The 23,042-nt window shown below is 43.2% G+C and overlaps 1 protein-coding gene across 8 annotated transcripts in view; it reads left to right on the top strand.

The window, feature by feature from the left end:
- Positions 1-1,643: 1,643 nt before the first annotated feature.
- Positions 1,644-23,042, top strand: part of mast3a (microtubule associated serine/threonine kinase 3a) — a 38,008-nt gene continuing 16,609 nt past the window's right edge. For 2 of the 8 annotated variants that reach the window (XM_082513465.1, XM_082513463.1), the window contains exons 1-6: positions 4,557-5,034; positions 7,453-7,541; positions 8,279-8,351; positions 9,991-10,011; positions 10,195-10,273; positions 14,025-14,182. In XM_082513465.1, coding sequence (XP_082369591.1) covers positions 4,949-5,034; positions 7,453-7,541; positions 8,279-8,351; positions 9,991-10,011; positions 10,195-10,273; positions 14,025-14,182 — 506 coding nt within the window. In that variant the 5' untranslated portion in view covers positions 4,557-4,948. Of the gene's footprint in view, positions 1,888-3,180; positions 3,213-4,556; positions 5,035-7,452; positions 7,542-8,278; positions 8,352-9,990; positions 10,012-10,191; positions 10,274-14,024; positions 14,183-23,042 lie in introns of those variants that run through there. The other 6 variants (XM_082513464.1, XM_082513462.1, XM_082513469.1 and 3 more) reach the window with 4 other exon arrangements.

Here is a 23,042-nt window from a genome sequence, read left to right as displayed (position 1 = left end):
TTCAAGTTCAGACAGCTTGCGCATTGACTTATTGCACCTTGGCGCCCCCTCGTGATCGTAAAGCTACACTACAGAATTTAATTAGCTAAGTGAGGCTGGATTTGGTCAGGAGAAGGACGCAATTTTTAGCATAAACCTGAACCCAAGGTTGAGACAGACCAATAATACAGAAATGCTTTCTGTTCCAGATGTGAAATATTTTCTATATCTAACATGTCTGTGATTTCATCTCTAAACTGAGAACTAACTACCAAACTTCACAATTGTACGGGGAGTTTTATCTCTTCCTCTTTACCTTTCCTTTTCAGTGAACAAAAATAAACTTAGACTGAGTAAAAAGAGACACGGACGACTGGTGCGGTAGTAAAAAGATGACTTCAGCGGAGCTCCAAACGCTTTCACGGTCAGTCTTGACAACAGGCCGATGCACAAGAGGGATTCTGTCTGTTTCCAGTTAAATTAGATTCAAAGAAAAATGAATCAGGTGAATACAACAGCAGGCCGAGCGTCACAGGGGGAATCCACCCATCTTCAGTGTCTCATGGTTGGAAATCACTTCCTTGTAGGATTATGGTGTGCTTGGGCTGTAGTCTTGTTTGCCGAAGAGAACAGATTTAAAGAAAGGCAAACAGAAAACCCAAACACATTACTGTTTGTCTGTGATCACCATGGCTGACTGGCCGCAGAGGTTTGAAGTCAAAGACTTATACAGAGAACATGAGGAAACAATTTCAAAATATTTAATTCAAAGGTCTAATGCTTTAAATCTGCCACAAAAAGTCTGAAACACTTTTCACTTTTCATAAAAAGCTGTTTCGAACAAATATGAAAAAATGTGAATATGTTTTAGTCAAGTGTTTCACACCTTCCCTCCGTAAAGCAGTCACACAAAGACAAAACAACACACCGTAGTGTGATAAACTGAGTCACTGTATTCAGTCACTCAGCTGAAAAAACCCAAAACTTTATTCTGACACAGTAAGTTTCCACTTTAGCTGTTTCAAATCAACAGTGAATTTCACGGGAGAACAAGGAAGGGTTCACATCCCCTCCCCTTATGTAAACTCACGTGTTACATCACAGGAGAAGAGATCGACCATTGTTTTATGAAAAAAACAAAACAAACAAACCCCAAAACAAAAACATCATAGTGTCACTGCGTGACAGGCACAGATCAGTCCCCGCTGTTCAGCTTGACTTGAGAGCTCGGTTGTTGCGCATCCTCTCACTGTTAAAGCATGATTCCTCCAGGCACAAGCTGTTATTTGGCATGATGGGGTTTTTTTTTCTTTTTTCACAAGCTCACGAGAAACATCCTGCGTGGATGGCAGCATGCGGAAATGAATGGAGTGCGAGTGTTTCATGGGAATTTTGGTGGCAATGAAGAAAGGTGTCTGTTTCACACCTGTGTTGAATATTCATGAATTGGTTTTTTTTTGTTTTGTTTTGTTTTATTTATGGGGGTGGGAGGTCTTGGGTTCTTAGGGGTTAAAAAAAGGCCATTTAGCTACAGACAGTAAGGCGGTCAGCTATTTGACAACTAGATGATAGAACGTCGATAAGAAGGTCAAAGCGCCAACCCCTCTCTTCATTAATAAGGTTAACACGCTGCATCTCTTCCTGGTCAGGTGATCAGCTGACTGGAGGACTGGTGGTGGCCACCTTTTGTGGTAGGTCGTGCATGGGAGGAGAAGGGGGAGGAGTAGGAGGAGGTGTTGATGGTGGTGCAGTAGAAGCAGCAACAGCAGGAGGGAGGAGGAGTGTATCCAACGCTCCCGGGGAGAGAACGGAGCGCAGGAATGGGCTGACTGACCGGGGATCCGCCGTGTGCTTTCGTTGTCTTCAGTGATGGATGAGCCGAATATCCTGAGACGCCGCGGTCTACAGGTAAACGGAGGCTGGCTGTCATGACAGCGCGCGGTTGTGGTTGTTTCTAGGGAAACGAGAGTAGCTCAAAGTGATGAGCCATTTGCCGACGATGCAAGGCATTGATGTCAGCGTGGCTTATGTGGCGTCAGCTTATTTTTCATTTAAAAAAAACCCCCAAAACTTTCACCGTTGCTCTTTAGATCTGTGCTTTATTGATTAGATTATGTGGCATCGTTAGAAAATATTATGTGCACTGAGCATCTTCCCCATGCCCTGTGGGCATCCTTTCAGAAAAGGTGGAGTCCCACGAACCGCAGCAACGGGGACACATAATAAATTTTATGAATGTAAGGTGTGTATATCAGACCTGACCTCACTACTACTTAGCTATGTGTTTATTTTGGAGCTCTTTCTGTGTGCTTTGGACAATCTGGTTGCCTTGGTGATCTGGAGCACAAAAGCCAATGGTTCCTGGAAGACTGTCAGAAACATCTTCTCCTGGGTGCCATGTTCATTTGAGATGTTCACAGAATAATTAAGTGTTTGTTTTTGCTCCATTAATGTCTGTATTTTCTGAATTCATTTAGTAGGCAAAGCTGCATTGTTTCCACCCAGGGTCTGTTGAGGCGGTAACACTGATCATCAGTCCAAACTGGGTGTTCCCATTCCCTTGTCTCTGTTTATAGTAACTAGCCTTTTCCCACCTTGCATTCATTGAATTTCGATGGAGTGGAGCGATGCAGTTACAATGAAAATAACGGTCATGGTGGAAATGCTGTTTCAGTGCACAGTTCTCCCTTTTTTAAAACCATCTTCATAGTCACTTTCTCAATTTTCAGACCACTGGAGGTAATGAAACAAGTGCAGGTAGTCTCAAATTCTGTGCACAGACTCTCGCAGTGTGACATGGTGCCACCCTTCAAATCCTGACTGGCAAGAGCAGTTTTACAGTCCTCTTAGCTGAAACTCACGGACCGAGGATTTGCAATTAAATGGCTACAAGGCCCACTTGTCATCGCCAGAAACTAGGCCATTCAGCAGCTAATGATATTTACATAGTGCCGATGAAAAAATAAACAGGAGTGACACAGAACAAGGCCACCAGGAAAAACTGCAGCGTTATTATTAGCACCTTGTGACTGTAAGCATGAAATATAATTCATAGCAGTGTATTCAAAATGATAGGTGTCCTCCTTGACAGCAAAAGAAGACCTTTAAGATGATGCCAGTGATTTCAGAGCAAAGGTGGAAGATGTCCCCACCACCACCATCACATTTTTCTTAATTCAACCTTTCCCTCTTCTCTTATAGAAAGAACTGAGTCTTCCTCGTAGGGGAAATCTGTAAGTATGTCATCTGGGCAATTCTGTGCATCTTTCGCTCTTTGTCCCCCTTTGCACCTTTTTTTGTGCCTCAAACCAGGCCAGTCAGTTGTCTGTCACATGTGGGCTTTATTGTGCATGCATGCTGCTTTTCCTGACGGTAAACATTTACTTCTTCACATCCTGAAGTGCAGGAACTTCTTAAAGCACCTAAGAAATTTGGCTGAAAGATAGAGCAGGCTCACTGCCCAAGACTGGTTTTATGTAAATGTTAGGAGGGGGAAAACAGAGGAAGAGAGTGGGAGACATTGTAGGTCTCAGTGTGAGAGAATAAATTAAGCCGCTTCTTCTTTTACTGAAAGAATCCAGGCTTTGAATCTGCTTTTGTATTTAGTGCTAGAGTTGATTTAACATCCTAGTGCCTATATCATTGTATATTATTAGCTGAACTGACCGAGCAAGCTGAGGAAGATCTAACAGGTAACTGCTTAGTTGTGACTGTTTATTTATTTTTTTGCCAAATGTTTAGCCTGCACAAAATTCCTACGTTATTAGATCATCGTTACAGCTCATTTCAGACATTAGGAGTAGAACAGCAGTGATACATTGGAGTGCATGAAGAAAGTTACCTGAGAATTTGTTGCCAAACAGAAGCCGTTCTGGTTAAAAATAAATAAATAAATACATGTGACTCCAACTTGTCCAGGGACTTTCCCTGGAATGGGCTAGAGCTGAAGCCAAGATAGTTTCAATAGCTGGGAATGAAAGGAAATATCAGAATCACTGAATAATATGTATTCATCTCAGCTGACAGTTTCAAAGATCTTTAGAAGCTACATGTGTTTGTGCTGCTTACCTACACTTGTCCCACTGCCAGTATAGTGTTGTGAGACAAAGTTATGTTTGTGCAATAAAATCCTTTGTATCCCATTGTCTCTGATATCTGTTGGCCAAGTCAGGTGATTTCATTAAGGCTTTTCTGTCTTCTAATATACATATTTATCACAGTTAATACCTGTATTTTAAAACGTAAGAAAAAAGACTTAAACTCTCCGAACCATTGTTTTATATAGGCTTTGAAATCAATAAAAGTCGCGAGCATCCCTATAATCTCTATTGAAAAAATGTTACCTTCAAGACTATCGGACGCTCTGAAAATAGTCTTTCTAATTTTGATATAACTTCTTGTCAAATGTTATATTTATTGTTTCTATTAAAAAAAAATAAAAGAGAAGAATTAAAAAGAACAGGGAAAAAAAGATTTATCGTTGAAAATCTTAGATTTTTGTACCGGATGGATTATTTGTGTCATAGCGTTTTAAACCAGTATTTCCGACAGGACATGAAAGCATCAGAAATCCCTCCTCCTGCTGGCGCGCGGCGATGCGGCTGCGCGTTGCGGCAGAGACGTTGCTGTGGTTGAAAGTTTCTGTCTCCAGAATAACGCTTTACGTTTTGTCGAAGCTAGTTATCGGTCGATAATGTTGCACCTCGTGGGAGACAGGCTGTCTCGAAAATTTTACTGATGACATTGAAAAGGAGCAGCGTGACCATGGCCGTCGCAGTTGCTAGCACCGCCGAGCTGCCCTGCCCGGGGTCTGGGGTCAGTCTGTATCGAAGAAGCAGAAAGGAGTTTGTGCCTTTGGAGTCGACGTACTAGCCTAAATCGACAGGGGAGACTGTTTACCGCGATGCCCCCTCTTTAACGACAGTATACTAATTCTCATATCGGATCGGATTTAGCGGTCACCTCCAACATGTCTGATCAAAACTACTACTGGACCGTGCTGCCGAGCTACAAAACTAGTTTTGTGACCGGGGCCATGATGAAAAGATCGAAAAGGTAACAAAACCTAAAGCCTGTTTCTAACTAGAAAATTATCCTTGAAAATGGAGACGAATGTTAATTAGCCTCGACCAAACTGCTGCAAAACGTCTGGGGGGGGGGTTGTATGTTTGTCATCGGCTGTGCCGTTCAGTCTCTGAGAAACAGCAATTTGTTGAACGTCGTAATTTCGAGCTATTTGATTCAAGGCGCTTAATGGCAACCTCCAGACTGTCTGCTAATATAGCCGCTTCACAGCTCAGACATCTGATCCCTCCGGAGGGTCTGTGATAGCCCCTCAGCATTGCACTGTATGTGTCGGTTACATCCGCCCTAGTTTTTGTTTCCGACAGAGAAACGTGGCCATTGTAGACTGTTGTGTGTATGTGTGCGGGCAGGCTGCATTGTCTGCTGCCAGCTGTCGCATAAAGCGACACCAGGGCCCACTGCTGATCGGTGCACTGATGCGGTTAGTGGGACAGTAGTGTTGTAAACGTGCTTTCATCAATCAGATAAATCCAGTCAGCTCTTAAGGTGTCTTAGCCCTTAATGCACTCAATATGTCTTTGGCAGTCAGTGAGTTCATAGTGATCTTAAATTGTCGCGTCTCTACCTCTCACCTCTTTGTCATAATCTGAACACATAATTGTTGGTTTGCTGGCACAATTTGCCTTTGTTACAGTGGTGTAAACCGCAAGAACTGCAGTTTATATTGCAGGATTTAAAAATGTAAATGTACTGCTATTGAGTGAAGCTTCAGAAGAAGAAGCCATTAGCACGCTGAAACATAGGCTATCTGTGGAATGTCAAACTATCCACTCTTTCCATGTAGTTGGGGGGTCATGCATCAATCAGTGATGTGGCCGATCCACCACAGTGAGCTGATGAAATTGGCTTCAGTTAACAAATGCAGCAGACATAGTTAACACGCAGGACTGTTTCAGTGGCCTACATTCATCATGTTTCATGTCTTCCTGCAAGATCCATACAAACCATTATTGTTAGTCCCAAATATCAGTCGTCTTATGACTGCCAGCTGTTGATGAAGCGCTCACGTGGTGTGCCAGTGTGATACAGTGGTGCTCTCATGTCGAATTTCCCAGAGGAACCCACCCGAGGGATTAATAAAGTTCTATCTTATCTTATCTTATATCTTTCGGCACAGGTTCTGGAGTGTTTTTGCTGATGTTTATTTTTTTTAACAGGAGCAAAAAAGCGAACCTTCACAGTGTTTCTGTGGTTGGAGGTGTACTGTATACACTTTGAAGCCCAACTCTTGGCACACGTTGACCCTCTCATCCTTCTGTTTCTGTGGCACTTTGAGTCTTTATGGGTTGAGGGGCCATATAGTTTGTGAATCTGCCTTTGCACCGACCCAGAAATGTCAGGCTTTGTTGTCGTCTCAGCCCCTCAATTATTTTAGGTCACTGCCAGAAGGAAAGGGAGACAGGATCTACTTTACCGACATGAAACAGAAAGCATTGAGATCACAAACGGGGGGGAACAAAGAAAACTGAAAAGAAGCCAAAACTGTAATCTTAATGAAAACATGGAGTTAACACCTGCGTGCAGAAACCTGCAGGCACCAAATACAAACATACAGGAAATGGACAAGATAACACTGGTACTCTAAAGTAATGTTATACTTGGACTGGTAAGCCAAAAAGGCATTAGGTTGTTTGCTTTACTCCAAAAGCTGCATCAAAAGAGCATTTTAAACTCTACAAATATATGCAAATTAGAAGAAACACTGTTTGTAAATTGAAACCAAAAAACCGATCAGGACAAACAACACAGACCAGCTTCAAAAATACCAGCAGAAGTGAAACAACACTTCACAGCTCACAAAGACCGAAGTACAAACATGTGGACGGTGTGTCATGGCCTGCTCAATTATATCAGGGGTCACTTGGACCATTTTATTTATTTCCATCATGATAAAACAGCTTTCCAAAGTTCTTATTGTCTAATCAGGCTCTGCCAGTGGTACTGATAAGTAATATATTTCCCTTATCTCACATGACAATACTCTCAGACGTCATTGGATCGTACTACACTGCTCAATCCAGACTTCACATTATTTACTGATTAGAAGTGGCTAAAAGAAAAACAAAAAGTTTAATTCCTCTAAATATTAGAGCAGGTAATGTGTAGTTAGCGCTGATGCATAAGAAAGAAGTTGCACTCAAGTTGGTTTGTTTATATATTTACATGCCAACATGTTTGTAGTCATGCATGCTTTGTATGTATATACATAATTACAGTGGCATTACTATTGTCAGCACATCAAAAAAAATATGAATTCAGAGGCTGATCGAGTTTGATTTTTTTTTTTTCCCCACAGATTGATAAACAAAGTGTGCTTGGATCATGTTTGTTACAACACTGCATAAAACAGATGATCACTCTCTTCTGTTTGCTGTTTTCCACTCACAGTTCCCGTAACAACAAGAGAAGGAGTTTGGCGGTCGGGACCCCATCGCCCACGCTGTCACGACCGCTTTCACCTCTCCCACTCGCCACAGGTACTTGTGTTTCGGTTTTACCCGTTTGTCTGCTCGCCTCAGTGCAGGGTTTATTGGATTGGCTCATCAGAATTCCTGCATTTAGCCACCGCTGATTGCGTGTGAAGCAGAGAAGTTACAGAGAGTGGAATGTTGAGGAGAGCACAGGATTGCCTGTCTCATGTAGGATCATCAGTCTCAAGTTTTTTTTGATGCTGTATGTCATGAAGCAATCGCTAGTTTACCTCTGGTGCTTTGTTTTATTTCCTTCTTTCTCATAATGTGCCCACAGTAGAGTGTAAAAGCCATACAATGCTTTTCCTTGTGATCATTTTTAATGTAGTCCCTTCTAGGCTTCCTCATCATTTGATCTCTCCACTTAAAAAGTGTCATTCCGTGTATCCCCCTTTTTTGTGACTTGTCCTCAGGGACAGTGGAAGTCCTTTAATTACCTTTTTAGCAGTATGCAATATGGTGTGATTGTACCAAATACCCCCTGCTGTCTGTTGACACAATCCTTCTTTGATTAGGACAGGACAGGAAGGGCCCTAGATAACTTTGTGTGTATGCATCACTGTCATTAAAATATTTGATTGTTTCAGTTTGAACTTGTAAAGGAAAACCATCTGCAAAGTTGACCGTTGCACACTGATAGTGTAAAACATTAGGAAGCCAGTCCAGTTATTCTGCATTTAGTAATATGCTTGGATTCCTTCAGCTTCCTCTCAATTTTCAAAAATTTTGTTTTGTTTCCTCAGCTGGTAGCAGTCCTTCAGAAAGCCCCAGAAATGTCTCTGCTAGCTCTTCTGCCAATTTCCAGTTTGCCCGCAGGTAAGAATTAAATGAAATGCTTTTTAATATAGTCTTGGTTTAAACCAGGCACATTATTGCAGTAGTTTCTTTTCCGTAGTAATATCAAGTGGAAAATGACTAAAACAGACATATTGCAATGAAAAGTACTTTAATGGAGTGAAATGGCAGCAAATTAGATTAAAAAAAAAAAAGAGAGAGATATGTAGTCAGTGAAAGTTTATTTTTATTCTTGGCCCGCTTTGACTAAAAATTAAATCAGAAAAAATAACCAAGGGATCTTTGGTTCGGTGGAAACTGTGTGCACGCAAACTGAACATGCACTGGCTTGTTCCCTTTGCCCCTCAAATCGAGGCAGTGGAGAACCATGTCTGACCAGCTGAAAGCCCCCAGGGTCACTCACTTACTGGACGTGGGTCTTGGCATTTGTCAACCCAATTAAGGAGGCGAGTTGGTGCGCGCACTCATTACTCAGGGCTGCTGTGATAATGGAAGAAAACTGCAGAGCTTGCCTTCTCATCACGCGTGCCGTTTATAGACTCGCTGGGATTTAGAGGAACATTAGCTGCAACCAGCTTCCTCAGTCAGCAGCGGAAAATAGTGTGGTAGCCTGTCTCTAAGAAGACTTTAGTAAGGAGCAGCAACATGTATACTTGAATGTAGGATTTTCAAGAACACTGTAGTTTAAATGTATGTGATGACCGACTGTCCCAAATGTCATGAGTTAAGCTGCAGTGCAGTATGCCATATTGCACCATAGAGCTCAGGGATGCAGAGGGGAAGTCTTCTTAGAGGACTGCCTTGTGCAGCTCATCTAAATTTATTGACATTTTTAAGCTGCCAGAGTGTAGACAGATGCAGTGACTGCACTTTTGACAGCTCCACTGGGTTTATTTGTTATTCACAAAAGCTTCGTAGCTCTGCTTTTGGTGCAGTTATTTTTTTCATGTGAACGTGGAGTAGCCTTGAAGAGTAAGGACGACCAGTGCTCTGGTCCACTCTGATTTATTTATTTTGTTCCTTTCACAACTAAGCCATTGATTCCAGTATTGATTTGAAACCTTTGCCTTTATTAGTGGCTTCTTACAGCAACATGATACAACATGTTGTACATATCAGATAGGGATAGATAAGAAACCATACATGTAACACAGCTCACTAACCCTCAGATCCCTTCATTTTCACTGTCACCTCTAATTTAGCTACATGTCCCCAAGAGCTGGTTTCTCAGAGAAACTGCATTCGACCATCTTTTGTTGCCACAGATTGACTCCGTGAAGGAAACTGGGCCACTTCCTCAGAGTGTATTGGATGGAAAACTATTGGGACAGTGGAGATTTATTTATTTATTTATTTGGTAGAGAAAGGTTTAGGTTTTCTGCAGTGTTAATGAGTGCATTGTGTGTCTGTGTGCATAGTGAGAAACTGTCTGTAGGCCTCAATGCTGCAGTATGATAGCAGCTTGGCAGGTGTTCAGAAACAGCAAACAGCCACTGGCGGGGAGTTCTGTCAGACTAACAGGACTGTGACTTTGACAGGCAGACTTAATCTGTCACTGTCATTAAACAGTGTTTATTTTCTCTCTCACTTCATGCCTCCATTCGCCCCTTCTTTCTATCTGCATCTCTCGCCTCCATTCCCTTTTTTTGCATCTGCGTAGTCAACTGGCCCGGACTGAAAGGTAAGAAAATAACTAATTGCTGTTTCTTCTTCTTGCAAAGACTCAAACATCAAATGTTGTCTGTTGGCCTTTTTAGGCTTTGAAGATTGGAATGAGTCAACAGGATGTAAAGTTTTTCATATGAGCCTCCACTGAGCAGCTTGTTATTTATGTGTGCTTGTTTGTTTGTGTGTTTTTTAGCAGGGCAGACGGACGAAGGTGGTCGGTGGCATCTGTTCCCTCCTCTGGATACTGCACAAACGCACCAAGTTCATCAGTATCTGTAAGCGGAGAAGTATCTCTTACTGTCTGTCACCTCTTTCCATCATCACACATTCAACCTCTCTCTAAACCACTACCTTGGGGGCATTTAGTTCTCCACTTTACAGGACTGTGGTGTCTTGTAAACTTCCGATGCTGACTAACTGAGCTGTAAAGCCCATCAGCTTACAAAGTGTCATAAATCTGCCTATAAATGATTGTTGATTTTACAGTAGCTCAGGGATGTCAAACTCATTTTACATCGTGACCTACATACACATCTAAAGCTGGCCGGACCAGTGAAACTCCCCATTCTGCTAATATGGGGAGTTAAAGTTGGGAAGTTAACCTACATATTTAATCTCTGAATATAAAAAAGGGGGCAATTTCAACTGTATGTCTCATTTTCTACATGATAACAAAATGCTAGTACATGAAAGAAATGTGGTGGAATGACTCTTGGACCTAAATTGTAAGAAACAAATATTAATTTTACATATAGTCTAAAATTACAGCGAAAAAACTGTCCAGGTTATCCTGTGATTATAAAACAAAGATTTTATCAATTCACAAAAAATGTGGACCCATTGTTGAAAAAAAGAAAAAAGAAATCTCTGTAGTAAATAGTGGAAAAACAAACAAAACAGGAAAATATTTGACATGTAATTGTTTGTCTGTTACTTAATTACTTTGGTGTGGTTTGAATGGCCACAGGGTAGGTCTTTTGTTAGCTAAAGCTTTAAAACTTGTGCAAATAAAGTTTTAAAATTTATGCCATCCTTCACATTTTCCAAAGCCATCCTGTGGATTTGCTGATCCAATTCTACCCCCCCCCCCCCCCCCTTTTGTAGAACACCACCAAAAATTGTAGATGTTATGAAAAAGAATGGTCAACACTGTAAACATAGACTCTGTGCACACAACCCTTTTAAAAGTTATAAAATGCTCGATTGTCGACATGGCAGAAGTCTTCGAAAAATAACTTGCATTAATAAAAAAAAAAAGTGTATGAATAATAAAATTTGTGTAACTGCCAAAATGTTTGGCTAGGTCTGTAAAGATTTGCTCATCGCTCTGTAGCTGACAGCTGGTCGCTGGACACTGCAGGCTTTGGTTATGAAGATAACGTCCTCTCCTTTTGCGTCAGTGTCCTCTCTCCCACTGAATGGCACTTCAATAGTTTGTTTCAGAGTTGAGTAGTTTAAGTCTGTGGGACAGTCTGCTAACTGTCCTACTTTTGTCTTCTCCCTTATTAGCAAGGCGTCGCCACACAGCAGGTATCTCGCATGTTTGATTGGAGTTTTTATCCTGAGGCAACCCCACAGGGAACTTTTCACAGATCTTTCACGTGAAAAGCAAAACAATCTGTTCCACTGAACCAATCTTACCACTGCTACCTGTAATTTTTACCTTTTTAAAAATTGGTATTTTGTGGTTACTGGTCACCAAATCAGTCGTAGTCTCGTAAATACCACATGAAAGCAGTAATTAGCCAAAAATATGAATTTTAATAGAATTGGCTTGTGTTATTTATTGGTTAGTTTTAGCCTATTGCACATACCGTACAAGGAAGGAATACTAGAACAAAGCTTCCACAGTGGTTGTGAAATATTTTAGAAGTAGCATCAGCATTACATAGCTCGTCAGAGTTACTTCACTGTATCTTGTTCATAGAAAAGGAATGTTTACTGTGTTTTAGCATTAAAAAAAAAAATCTTACTGACTCACAGTTTAGAACTTGAACTTCACTTTAAACTTACCGGGTCACTCGCCATAAACAGTAGTAGAGAAAAGTTTTGTGGTTTTAGTCTTTGGTTGTTTTGGGTTTTTTGCCATTTCCTCTGTGACAGCTTGTCTTTCTCAGATTGAGTTGCAGTCGATATAAATCCAAACTAACTGCAACCTCCTTGGCAAGGAAGCAGACTGCCAACTTTTTACAACTAGCTTTTAAGTCTACGGGGGGTTTGGATGATTGTTTTCGTTACATCTACAGAGCATTCTTGTCGCTTTAGCGTTATTATCGCTACAAATTTGTGACATTTTTGATTATAATTAGTTTTACTGATACAGTAAAGTGGTTGGAAAACTTCACACTGACAGCTTCGGGCACCGGTTGGTTTATAAAGCAGCTGTCTGGAGATGGATCCTGGTATCCTTTTTAATGACTCAGGCAGCCATAACAGGATACGTCCAAGGATGATGAATCCCTCCATCATCGACCATGTGTCATATTTTCCACCTTGGAGAGGATATTAGAATTAGTCCTCAGATGCCTTTTCCCCCAAGTTTTCCTATAATTATTGAAACAGTATTAAATGTGGTAAAAAGTAAATTTTGTTGTCATTGTTTTGTTTTGTTTTTTAAGTCAAAAGGCATAAAAGTTTTCTCATAATGGTATATTTCTCTACCTCCTATTCAACAACAACAACAAAAAAAACTTGGGGAAAGGGGAAACCAAAACACAGGAGGTTGTGTGAATTATTTACCATGTGTCCATCATTAAATGAATGACATCACACGAGACGAACTGAGTTGATCTGAGCGTGTCCTCTTTTGACTGAGGGGAAAGTACGGGAATAATAAAGCTTATCATTACAATAATACCGGTCATGTTGAAATTTGCCGTTTCTTTTTCCTGGATGACATCACAAACGAGCAGGGGCTGTACCACATCATTTCCCTACTCAGCTTTCCCTTTCAGGAATACTGCAAGCACACTTTGTGCTGCCCAGCTATACCTGTCAGCTGTTTGCCGATGTCTTCTATGGTGATTATTAGGATTTTATCTCGAAAGCCATCGCTGAACCTGCAGTTGGCTCAAATGGAAAACAATACCCAGCTCCTGCGTCTCTGCTGAAATTCTGTATGGCCAACCACATGGCTTTGAGACGGTGAAGTCAGCCCTCCCTGTACAATGCCCCTTTCAGGCCTGCTGTCAGTGAGGTCTTTATGCAGCTCTTAGTCGATTCTGACAAGTCTCTAGTTTCCTGCTCAGCGTAGCCCCTTCACCCCCACCCCCACCTTCCTATCACTGCTCTGTCACGTCCTTGCTCTGTTGCTTTCTTTTCTTTCTTTTCTTTTTTTTTTCTCCTCCTTTTAGTGTCTCTCACTGTCTCGCTCTGCTTTTCTTTCTCGTTGGCTCTTCTGTTTTTCCTCTGGCCAATGAGCCACTCTTCTCTCTGCTCTTCCTGGGATACACAAGATCCTAGCCAAATGGGAGTTCTCATAAATTCCAGGCGGTGTGTCACACATCCTGACTTGGAAAGGAAAAAAAACAAAGCAAAACATTCACACATGCTGCCTGTCTCCATGTGTGCTGCGTGAAAAGGGCGAAATCCTACTGAAAAATGCTTTGGGGAATCTATAAAGTTCACTGAGTCTTTCTTTTCATGTAGGAAGGGATTCATGATGTTTTTTACATCACAAATCAACTCTCTGCATGTCCATATAAGGTGGTGCATCTAATTAAGATCTGCAGTGTAACATGAAAGTCTTTAAGACTTTGGTATTAACAGGATAAAGAGTGAGTCGGAGAGAGCAGACGTGTGAGTCTTACCAGAGGAAGCCTTTTAACACAGGATGTTATATAATCAAAGCACAGCCCCGCCTACGTATGAATATTTAAATAAAAATGGATAAAAGTGGTAGTGGCAGTGGTTGCTTGCTTGTTTTGTTTTTTATTTCGTTAATTTAAAAAAGAATCAATAAATGCAACTTAACCATTGACCCTACTTCCCTGGGTTTTTTTTCTCTTCTCCACTTTTCCCTCCCAGTCCTCTTCTTCACAGGAGTTGTTGCACCAGTTGCCCTTTCAGCCCACGCAAGAGGATCTTCACTTCCTCTTCAAACATTTTCCGAGCCCAGAAAGTGTGGCAGATGAAGAAGGAGCCCACCCCATGCCCCCTGTCAGGGTCCGCTCACGCAGTCTCAGGTAACTTTCCTATACTATATGCTGATGCAGCATATAGACTGTCTCTGTTACACAAACATTTCTGTCATACTTCACTGGGCCGTTTGTTTTGAAAGGGTGGAACCGAAATCCCCCCAACTGGCTTCAGTCTCGTAGATTTAATTATGTGCTGCAGTAGCAGTTGTATACAGCAGCTCACCACACACACCACTTAAGCACTGTCAAGTGTTCCTCTGACTGTGAGGTGTCCACACTTGAAAAAGACCAGACTTTGAATTTCACTCAACTTTATTTAGACCAACTAGTTTGATAGCTGGTAGGTAGCAGCAGGTAAAAAACCTTTCAACACAAAAATAAAGAACATTTCATTAACCATTCAGATAAATTACACAGAAGACAGATGAAATAACAAAATACACTTCAGTAAAGCCATTTACCATGTGGTTAACTGTGTTAATTTAACTGTGGTTCTTAAATAAATATACACAATGTGTCTTCTTTGCATTTAACACTTTTTTATAAACAATTGTATTTTAAAGTATACATTTTAGAGTTCAAACATTTTAATAGACTTTAACTAAGGATTTTCTTTACAAAGAATTATTTTCTTTAAATCAAAACCAAACATTTATTCACTAGTTTTACGATCCACCCAAGGATTTGGGGTAACTATTTTTAATATTAATTAACATAAATATGTGGGAACACTAACTGCACAAACAATTTATTCAAACTTAAACATTCATTTTTGTCAATATAATTAAACTTAAATGCAGCAACTATTTCCCTAAGCGTAAAACATTTGCACAACTGAGCTTCCATAGTCCCAGATACAGCTGCAAAAGCAAAATGTGAACTCAAGAGCTTACCGATAGCCTGTCTTGTTCAAAGTCTTCCTCACAGTGGAAAAGTGCTTTGTTTGCCGTCCTCTCAGTATGTTGCACACGGGTCAAATGACTGCTACATGCATTTTAAGGTCTACTAGGCACGCCCACCCTTGATTGCTCTAATGTGGCTCACCTGGCAGGGCGGCGCACACCAGGCCGTGCTTAGTTGTTGATTGCACCCAAGGTCTAATCAGCGGCCATGGGTAAGCAGCAGCACCGAACAGGTAGAGGGCAGGAGGAGGAAAAGAGGAATAACAGCCACACCTACTAGGTCAGCGCGACACCTCCCACTCGATCTTTGCTCAGCACTGTCTGGAAAGATCGCACTCAGGTGGGCTGGTCCCTTACTTGATCTTCCACCGGTAAAAGGACCACAAGACGCCGGATGTCCCGATGTAAGGTGGTGCCCAGCTCAGGACTTGTGGTAGCGGGTTTTGGACTCTTGATCGCAATGCTGGAACTTGGAGTGACCCTCACATGCACATCTCGAATGATCCCTTTGGAATCAGGATTCACGCTAATGACTTTTGCGAGTCTGAACTGCCCTCTAAGGGCATTTTGGTCGCAGAGCCAAACTATGTCTCCAACAGCAATGTTTCTCTCTGAAGTATGCCATTTACTGCGGATGAACAGGTTTGGTCCAGCGAGTTGGCTCCAGGACCTCCAGAAGTTGTTGACTGTGGTTTGTATTTCCTTCAGCCTTTTGAAAGGATAATTTGTGAAGTCAACAGTTTTGAAGTCCCCACTTTGTGTGGCTCGACCAAGCAACAGATTATTCGGCGTGATGTAGTCAATGCGATCTTCTCGGCTCTGAAATCTGGCATCAATGGGTCTCTCATTTGCAAGGTTGGCGGCTAGCTGGAGTGCTGTCAGAAACTCACTAAAGGTAAGAGCCTCTGTATTGCCGAGAGTATGGAGGGCTCTCTTGGTAACTCTGACAGCAGCTTCGGCGGCCCCATTTCGGTGAGGTGAGTCAGCGGGAAGAATCTTCCATGCCCAGATGGTCTCATTTTTGGCAGAGTATTCTTCAAGCGACTCCTTGTTTTGTCGTCTCAGGTAAGCATACATTTCTTCCAAGACAGGTTTGGCGCCGACAAAGTTTGTGCCAGGATCTGACCAGATTTTCCGGGGATGGCCTCGGACAGAAGTGAACCTCTGGTAGGCAAGCAGGAAGCTCTCTGTTGATAGTGTGCTCGCTAGTTCGACATGAATGGCTCGGCTTGCCATACAGCAAAACACAACTCCCCAAACTTTCATGGTCACTCTTCTCTTGACATCATCCCTCACATGATAGGGTCCAAACAGGTCAACAGATGTAAATTCGAATGGTGCAGCAGGATTTGACCTCTCTTCAGGTAAGTCCCCCATTACTTGCTTGCAGGTTCTTGCCTTTGCCTTCTTGCAGATGATGCACTGGTCAACGACTTTTTGGGCAATAATTCTTCCTCTGACAACCCAAGCCTTCATTCTCATCCGCAGTAAGGTTTCTGCCACTCCGCCATGTCCCTCGCTGTGTGCTTCTCTGGCAAGGAGGGTGGATAACCAGGCTTGGAATGGTAGAAGGGGAACGGCTCTGCGGTCCTTTTTTAAGGTTTGGATTCTGCCCCCACAAACTAGAAGTCCACTTGTTTGGTCTTTGTAAACGACTAGTCTGTCTGTTGTGGTGCTTGGGAAGGTGACGCCCTCTTGTGCTGCTAGGCAAAGGTCTCGGAAAGCATCTCGTCTTTCGCTGACTGTGAGGACACCCGAAGATGGTACTACCTCCCACTTTTCTTGGTCTCTGGTCTTTGATCTCATGAACTTTTTGACAACCCTCCAGACCCACGCCACGGTCCCAATCAGCCTTCTCAGGTTGCTGAATCGCCTTTCGTCGATTAGCTGTTGGGTTGCTACTCCTCGTGGTCTTCTCGACTCTACGTGTACTGAGTCCTGAGCCGCCTTGATGTGCATTCTGGTAAGGACCGCAAGAAAAGTCTTTTTCTGTAGCTTTGTGACCGTTTCTCGAGCTTGGGCAGCGACTTCTCCGGCGGATTTCTTCAGCCACTCATCTTCAGGAAGTTGGAGAAACTTTGGACCCGACTGCCACTCGGAGTCCTTGGTTAGGGCATTCGGACTGGCCCTTCTGGTGAGGATGTCTGCAATGTTTGCTGACCCAGGAATCCACCACCAATCCTGGGCATCAGTGCTACTCTGGATTTCACCAACGCGGTTTGCGAAGAAGGTCTGGAAACCGTAGCTCTCACGCTGGATTGCACCCAAGACTTGGCTTAGCAGTTCTCGCCTGGTGAGTGGATCAGGTGTTTGCGCTCTGACTTCTTCTCTGAGCAGGTCTTGACCAAGGCGCATTTTCCTCCTTTTCTTTGAGAAGTTCACTGCGACCATGACATGAAGCTTGTCATCATTGATGGTGTAGCCAAGGCCAAGGGCTTTGTTGTCATCTTCCGTCAGCTGGTTTGGCAGGATCATAGTCTTTGGCTCTGATCGAGGCAACTCTTTCTTTGACTCCTCCCTCCCACTTTGACTGGAGTAGACCCAAGGCTTCATGTAGAATCCTCCAGCTCTCAGGATGTGCTCGATGTTGGCTGTTAGGAGTCTCAGATGGTCGAGGTCATTGTGTGATGTCAGGATGTCATCGACATAAACATCTTCTTCCAGCACACGTTTCTCCTCTGTGAAGTGACTGAATGAAGGTAGGTTTGCAGTTTCTCTCATGGCGACTTGGGCTATGCAACCAGCAGGTTTGTCTCCAATGTTGACTCTTGTTATGGCATAGTCTTCTATGTCTGCATCTTCTGTGTCACGCCACAAGAATCTGTGCAAGTGGACTTCTCGATCTTCCAGCCAGACGGAGTTGTACATCTTGCGGACGTCACCAAGGGCGGCGTAGACACCAGCTCGGAACCTCAGCAGGACAGCTCTTATCGGGTTCAGGACATCAGGACCTTTGATGAGGATGTCATTCAGGCTGAGGCCTCTGTACTTCTGGCTGCTGTTCCACACCAACCTCACTGGGGTAGAGACAGAGTGTGGATTTGGCGCGATGAGGTGGCTTATATACCATACTGGCCCAGTCCAACTCTGCAGGACTTCTTTGGACAGCTTCACTGCAGCTCTGCGGTTTACCATCTCATGAACTTGTGCAGCATAGGCCTTCTTCCATTCAGGTTCTTTAGATAGCTTCATCTCGGTTCTGATGAATGTTGCTTCTACTGCTTTCCTGTTATTTGGCAAGGTTGCTGGATCTTCTACCCATGGGTATTCAGCATGCCAATGCGGTTCACTGTTGTGGGCATCTCCAGTTGAGTAAGTCAGGCCATTCCTCACGATCTCCATCTCCCTCTCTTCTGCAAGCGTCATTTCTTTACCCCCTGGCTGGCAGCTCCCACAACGACACCCTCCACATCTCGGCTGGCAAGCGGCTCCGATGCTTTCCCACCTCCACCACTTCAGAAAGTCTCTGCTGCTGGTAGCTGTGGTGGATAGAGTCTCAGGGTGATCAGGGTGCTGACAGGAAGCTAGGTCTTTAGTAAATTCTTGGTACTTGAATGCAGCAGCTCTCATTGATCTTGCAAAGTGAGTTTTGGAGGTGTGGGCCATCAAAGTGACTTCCTCAAAGAGGTCTGGATGCGTGCCCCCGATTGTTTTGCCAAGTGGACCGTCCCAGAGAACCAGGTCACCGATGGAACGGATCTTTTGGGGCACCAGCTGGCCTTCTTTATGGCTGATTAGAAGCTGGATCTCTCTGGGTCTGATGAGATCTTGGAGAGGGATGTCAGGGAAGATCTTTTGTAGCTTCTGAGGTGGAACATGTCTTTCCACTTCAGCAATCTTGTCAAGACCATAGCAAACTAACTGGTGAGGCTTTAAAGTTCCTTTTGAGGTGTTGACACGGATCTTGAGAAGGTAGCGCTTGGTTGCCACAGACACCTTCATACCTCCGATACCCTGGATGACAAGCATGACGTCTTCACTGCGAAGGTTGAGCTTACTTGCGGCTTTATGGGTTATGTAGTTTGTGTCAGATGCTAGATCAATTAGTGTCCCAATTCTCTGCCCATCATTGGCGATGACGTCAAGGAGCATCAGGATCACAGGGTACTCTTTTAGACCAGTCCCCTCCAGTAGACCTCTCTCTGCTGCCATGGAGTTGAAGGCTCGTGATGAGACGTTGCAGAAAGCTTTCCGACACTCCTGCGCTAGCTCTGGCGATAGTTTAGAGATGAACTCTTCTTGAACCTCTGTATACCTCCTCCCCTCAGCTCTCGCCGGACCAGACTTGGGCCTTTGTGATAAGGGTCGTGGCAAGGGACAAAGAAGGTAATGATGCTGGTCTTTGCACTCTGGATTTCCACACAGGTAAGTCGTCTTTCTGCAGGGTTCGTCGTGGATCTCGAGGCACCTCTTGCAGGCTCCAAGTTGCTGCACTGCATCCTCTTTCTCCTGTAACTTTGTGTTGGTTCGAAACCGTCTGCAGACGTAGAGCTTTCTCTTGTGCTTTGGGTCCCCACAGATGATGCAGCCTGCTGGATCAGTACTGGATTTAACTGACTTGGTACGGGCGTACTTTACTGGGAACTTTATTCTCTCCTTGGCAGGGTCGATGTCTCTCAGCTGGTCTAACTGCTCGTAGATGGACTCTTGAGATTGGAGGTATGCGAGCAGCTTGTCAAACCGGTTCTGATGAGTCACAACATTCTTTGGATCAGCAGCGTGGGTAAGCCAGTCTTTCTTTAGGGACTCAGGCAGCTTGCTTTCAATAGACTTTATTACTAAGAGGTTCTTTATGGCATTTGCTTCATCCAGCTCACTCAAATCATAGAGGGCCTTTTCCACTGCGTGGATAAGCTCTATAATTCTTCTAGGCTGGTTGCTACGGACAGGAGGGATAGCTTGAAGCTCCTCAATGATTTCAATGGCGATGGTGGCTTGATTTCCATAGCGGTTCTCAAGGACTCTGAAGATCTCATCGGCCGAGGTGTATGTGGACAGGCGCAGATCTTTGGCCACTTTATCATCGAGGCTATCAAGAAGTTGGAATTTCTTTACTTCCACGGACCCGGTTGGTTCACCTTGCTTTTGCAGAGCCTCCCATTCCTTCCGCCATCTGTAGAACTCACGCTGGCTGCCGGTGAACTTTGGTAAAGCTGTGGCTTTCAGTTTTATGGCTGCGACCGAGGCTGCGTTGCGGACTGTGACAACTGCTTGGTCGGCATCTCTTTTAATCCTCTCTGCTTTGATCAGGACTGCCTTCCCTGACACCAGCTTTGGAAGGCAGGTTTGGAGCTCCATCAGTCGACGATCACAATCTCGCCTCTCAGCAGGTGGAGCCCAGCGGTTCCATGTCTGGTGTGCCTGCTTAGCTTTCTTCACCAGTTCTTCTAGATGGTGGAGCATAAAATCATATGCCTCCAGCGGTGTATCAGGCTGAGTGGATGTGACGTTCTCACACGCCATTTCTGCTGATTTTAGAGCAAGGGTCAGTTCTTTTTCACCATATGATGTCCACAGTGTCTCTCTGATCAGGTGCTTCACCTCCTTCAACTTCTGCTCACATTCTTTCTCCGTTTTTTCGACGTCTGCTCTCTGTTGGCCCATCAGCTCCGGTGTGCCCTCTGCTTCACACTGCGTGATGTAGGCGGCCTCAAGCTCCTCGTTCGCGTCAATCACTTTGGAGCCCTCTACTGTGAGTCTCTTGAAGGAATCCTGCAGCTCCTCTACAGACATATCCATGTGGGTCCTTATTATATGGTTGGTGAGTCTGGAAAACAGTCTCTTTGCAGTGGTTCGCTCTATTTTCAGCTCTTCGAGTGACTTGGACTCAGCCATTCTGTTTTCTCGGTTGTTGATTGGACAGGCAAACGGTGTGCAATTTCCTCCAGGCCCCCAGGTGGAGTCTTCTCCGTCTTTGTGGTGAGCTTTTGTGGAGTCTTCACTGGTCAAGGCCGGTTTCTCTACTGGCCAGGCCGGTTTTTTACTGTCAAGTGTTCCTCTGACTGTGAGGTGTCCACACTTGAAAAAGACCAGACTTTGAATTTCACTCAACTTTATTTAGACCAACTAGTTTGATAGCTGGTAGGTAGCAGCAGGTAAAAAACCTTTCAACACAAAAATAAAGAACATTTCATTAACCATTCAGATAAATTACACAGAAGACAGATGAAATAACAAAATACACTTCAGTAAAGCCATTTACCATGTGGTTAACTGTGTTAATTTAACTGTGGTTCTTAAATAAATATACACAATGTGTCTTCTTTGCATTTAACACTTTTTTATAAACAATTGTATTTTAAAGTATACATTTTAGAGTTCAAACATTTTAATAGACTTTAACTAAGGATTTTCTTTACAAAGAATTATTTTCTTTAAATCAAAACCAAACATTTATTCACTAGTTTTACGATCCACCCAAGGATTTGGGGTAACTATTTTTAATATTAATTAACATAAATATGTGGGAACACTAACTGCACAAACAATTTATTCAAACTTAAACATTCATTTTTGTCAATATAATTAAACTTAAATGCAGCAACTATTTCCCTAAGCGTAAAACATTTGCACAACTGAGCTTCCATAGTCCCAGATACAGCTGCAAAAGCAAAATGTGAACTCAAGAGCTTACCGATAGCCTGTCTTGTTCAAAGTCTTCCTCACAGTGGAAAAGTGCTTTGTTTGCCGTCCTCTCAGTATGTTGCACACGGGTCAAATGACTGCTACATGCATTTTAAGGTCTACTAGGCACGCCCACCCTTGATTGCTCTAATGTGGCTCACCTGGCAGGGCGGCGCACACCAGGCCGTGCTTAGTTGTTGATTGCACCCAAGGTCTAATCAGCGGCCATGGGTAAGCAGCAGCACCGAACAGGTAGAGGGCAGGAGGAGGAAACGAGGAATAACAGCCACACCTACTAGGTCAGCGCGACAAGCACAAAGATAAAACTGTTGTGTTATTAAAGGCTTATTATACTAACTGTACATTCTATATACCCTTATATATCAATTCATTAGATACACTTTACTAGTACTTCATTGGACCCTCTTTGCCTTCACAACTGCCTTAAAATTTTCATGGTTTAGTGTCAACAAGGTGCTGGAAACATTGCTCAGAGAATTTGGTCCATATTGACATGACAGCATCACTCCGTTTCTGCACAATTGTCTGCTGTGCGTCCATGATACAAAGCTCCATTGGGTTGAGATTAGGGATGGGTACCGATATCCGGTGCCATTATGGCGGTTCTGACATAAACGGTAGTAACCAGACCAAAAAGCAGTGCACATTTCGGTGCTTTATTTCTGTGCTTTTTTTTTTCTTTTTCTTTTTTCCTGAGATGTCATACACTTTGGATTCTAGCCAATCATTTTAGCTTTTCAAGAATAGTAGGCGGGCTCAGGTACGTACGCTCTTTTAGAGCAGAGCTACAGATTAAAAATGCCCAAGGCGAAGCGGTCAAAAGTCTGGCTGTACTTCACAGCAAAAGATGCAAACTCAGCAGCCTGCAACAAGTGCTTTAAGGTGACACTGTGCAAAGGAGGTGACACTTCGAATCTGATGAAACACCTAGCGACGCATAGCGTTTTTTAAAAGCCGAGAAATGCACCGTATTTGATAGCTTGCTGCAAGACTTCACAACAAGCACATCTGCTGCGGGTGTGGTAAATCTCCATTAGCGAGTTAGCGCGGATCGCCCCATGTGTGTTGCTTATCATTTTGCAGAAAAAAAGAGACTGCTAAAAATAAAAACATAAGTTTTTGGACAAAGTTTGTGTTCTCTATTCTTTAAGCACCGTTTAAGCACCAGCACCGTTTCAAAAGTACAGATTTGGCACCGGTATCAGATAAAACCTGAATGATACCCATCCCTAGTTGAGATTTGGTGATTATAGAGGCCATTTGAATACAGCGAGCTCTTTATCATGTTCGCACCAGAAATCAGAACTCATCAGACCAGGCATAATTTTTCATCGGCTGATGTTGAGCTTATTTGAATT

The sequence above is a fragment of the Aulonocara stuartgranti genome (assembly GCF_965226115.1).
Source record: "Aulonocara stuartgranti genome assembly, chromosome: 18".
Taxonomy (NCBI): Eukaryota; Metazoa; Chordata; class Actinopteri; order Cichliformes; family Cichlidae; genus Aulonocara; species Aulonocara stuartgranti.
This window is presented reverse-complemented; position numbering and strand designations above follow the sequence as displayed.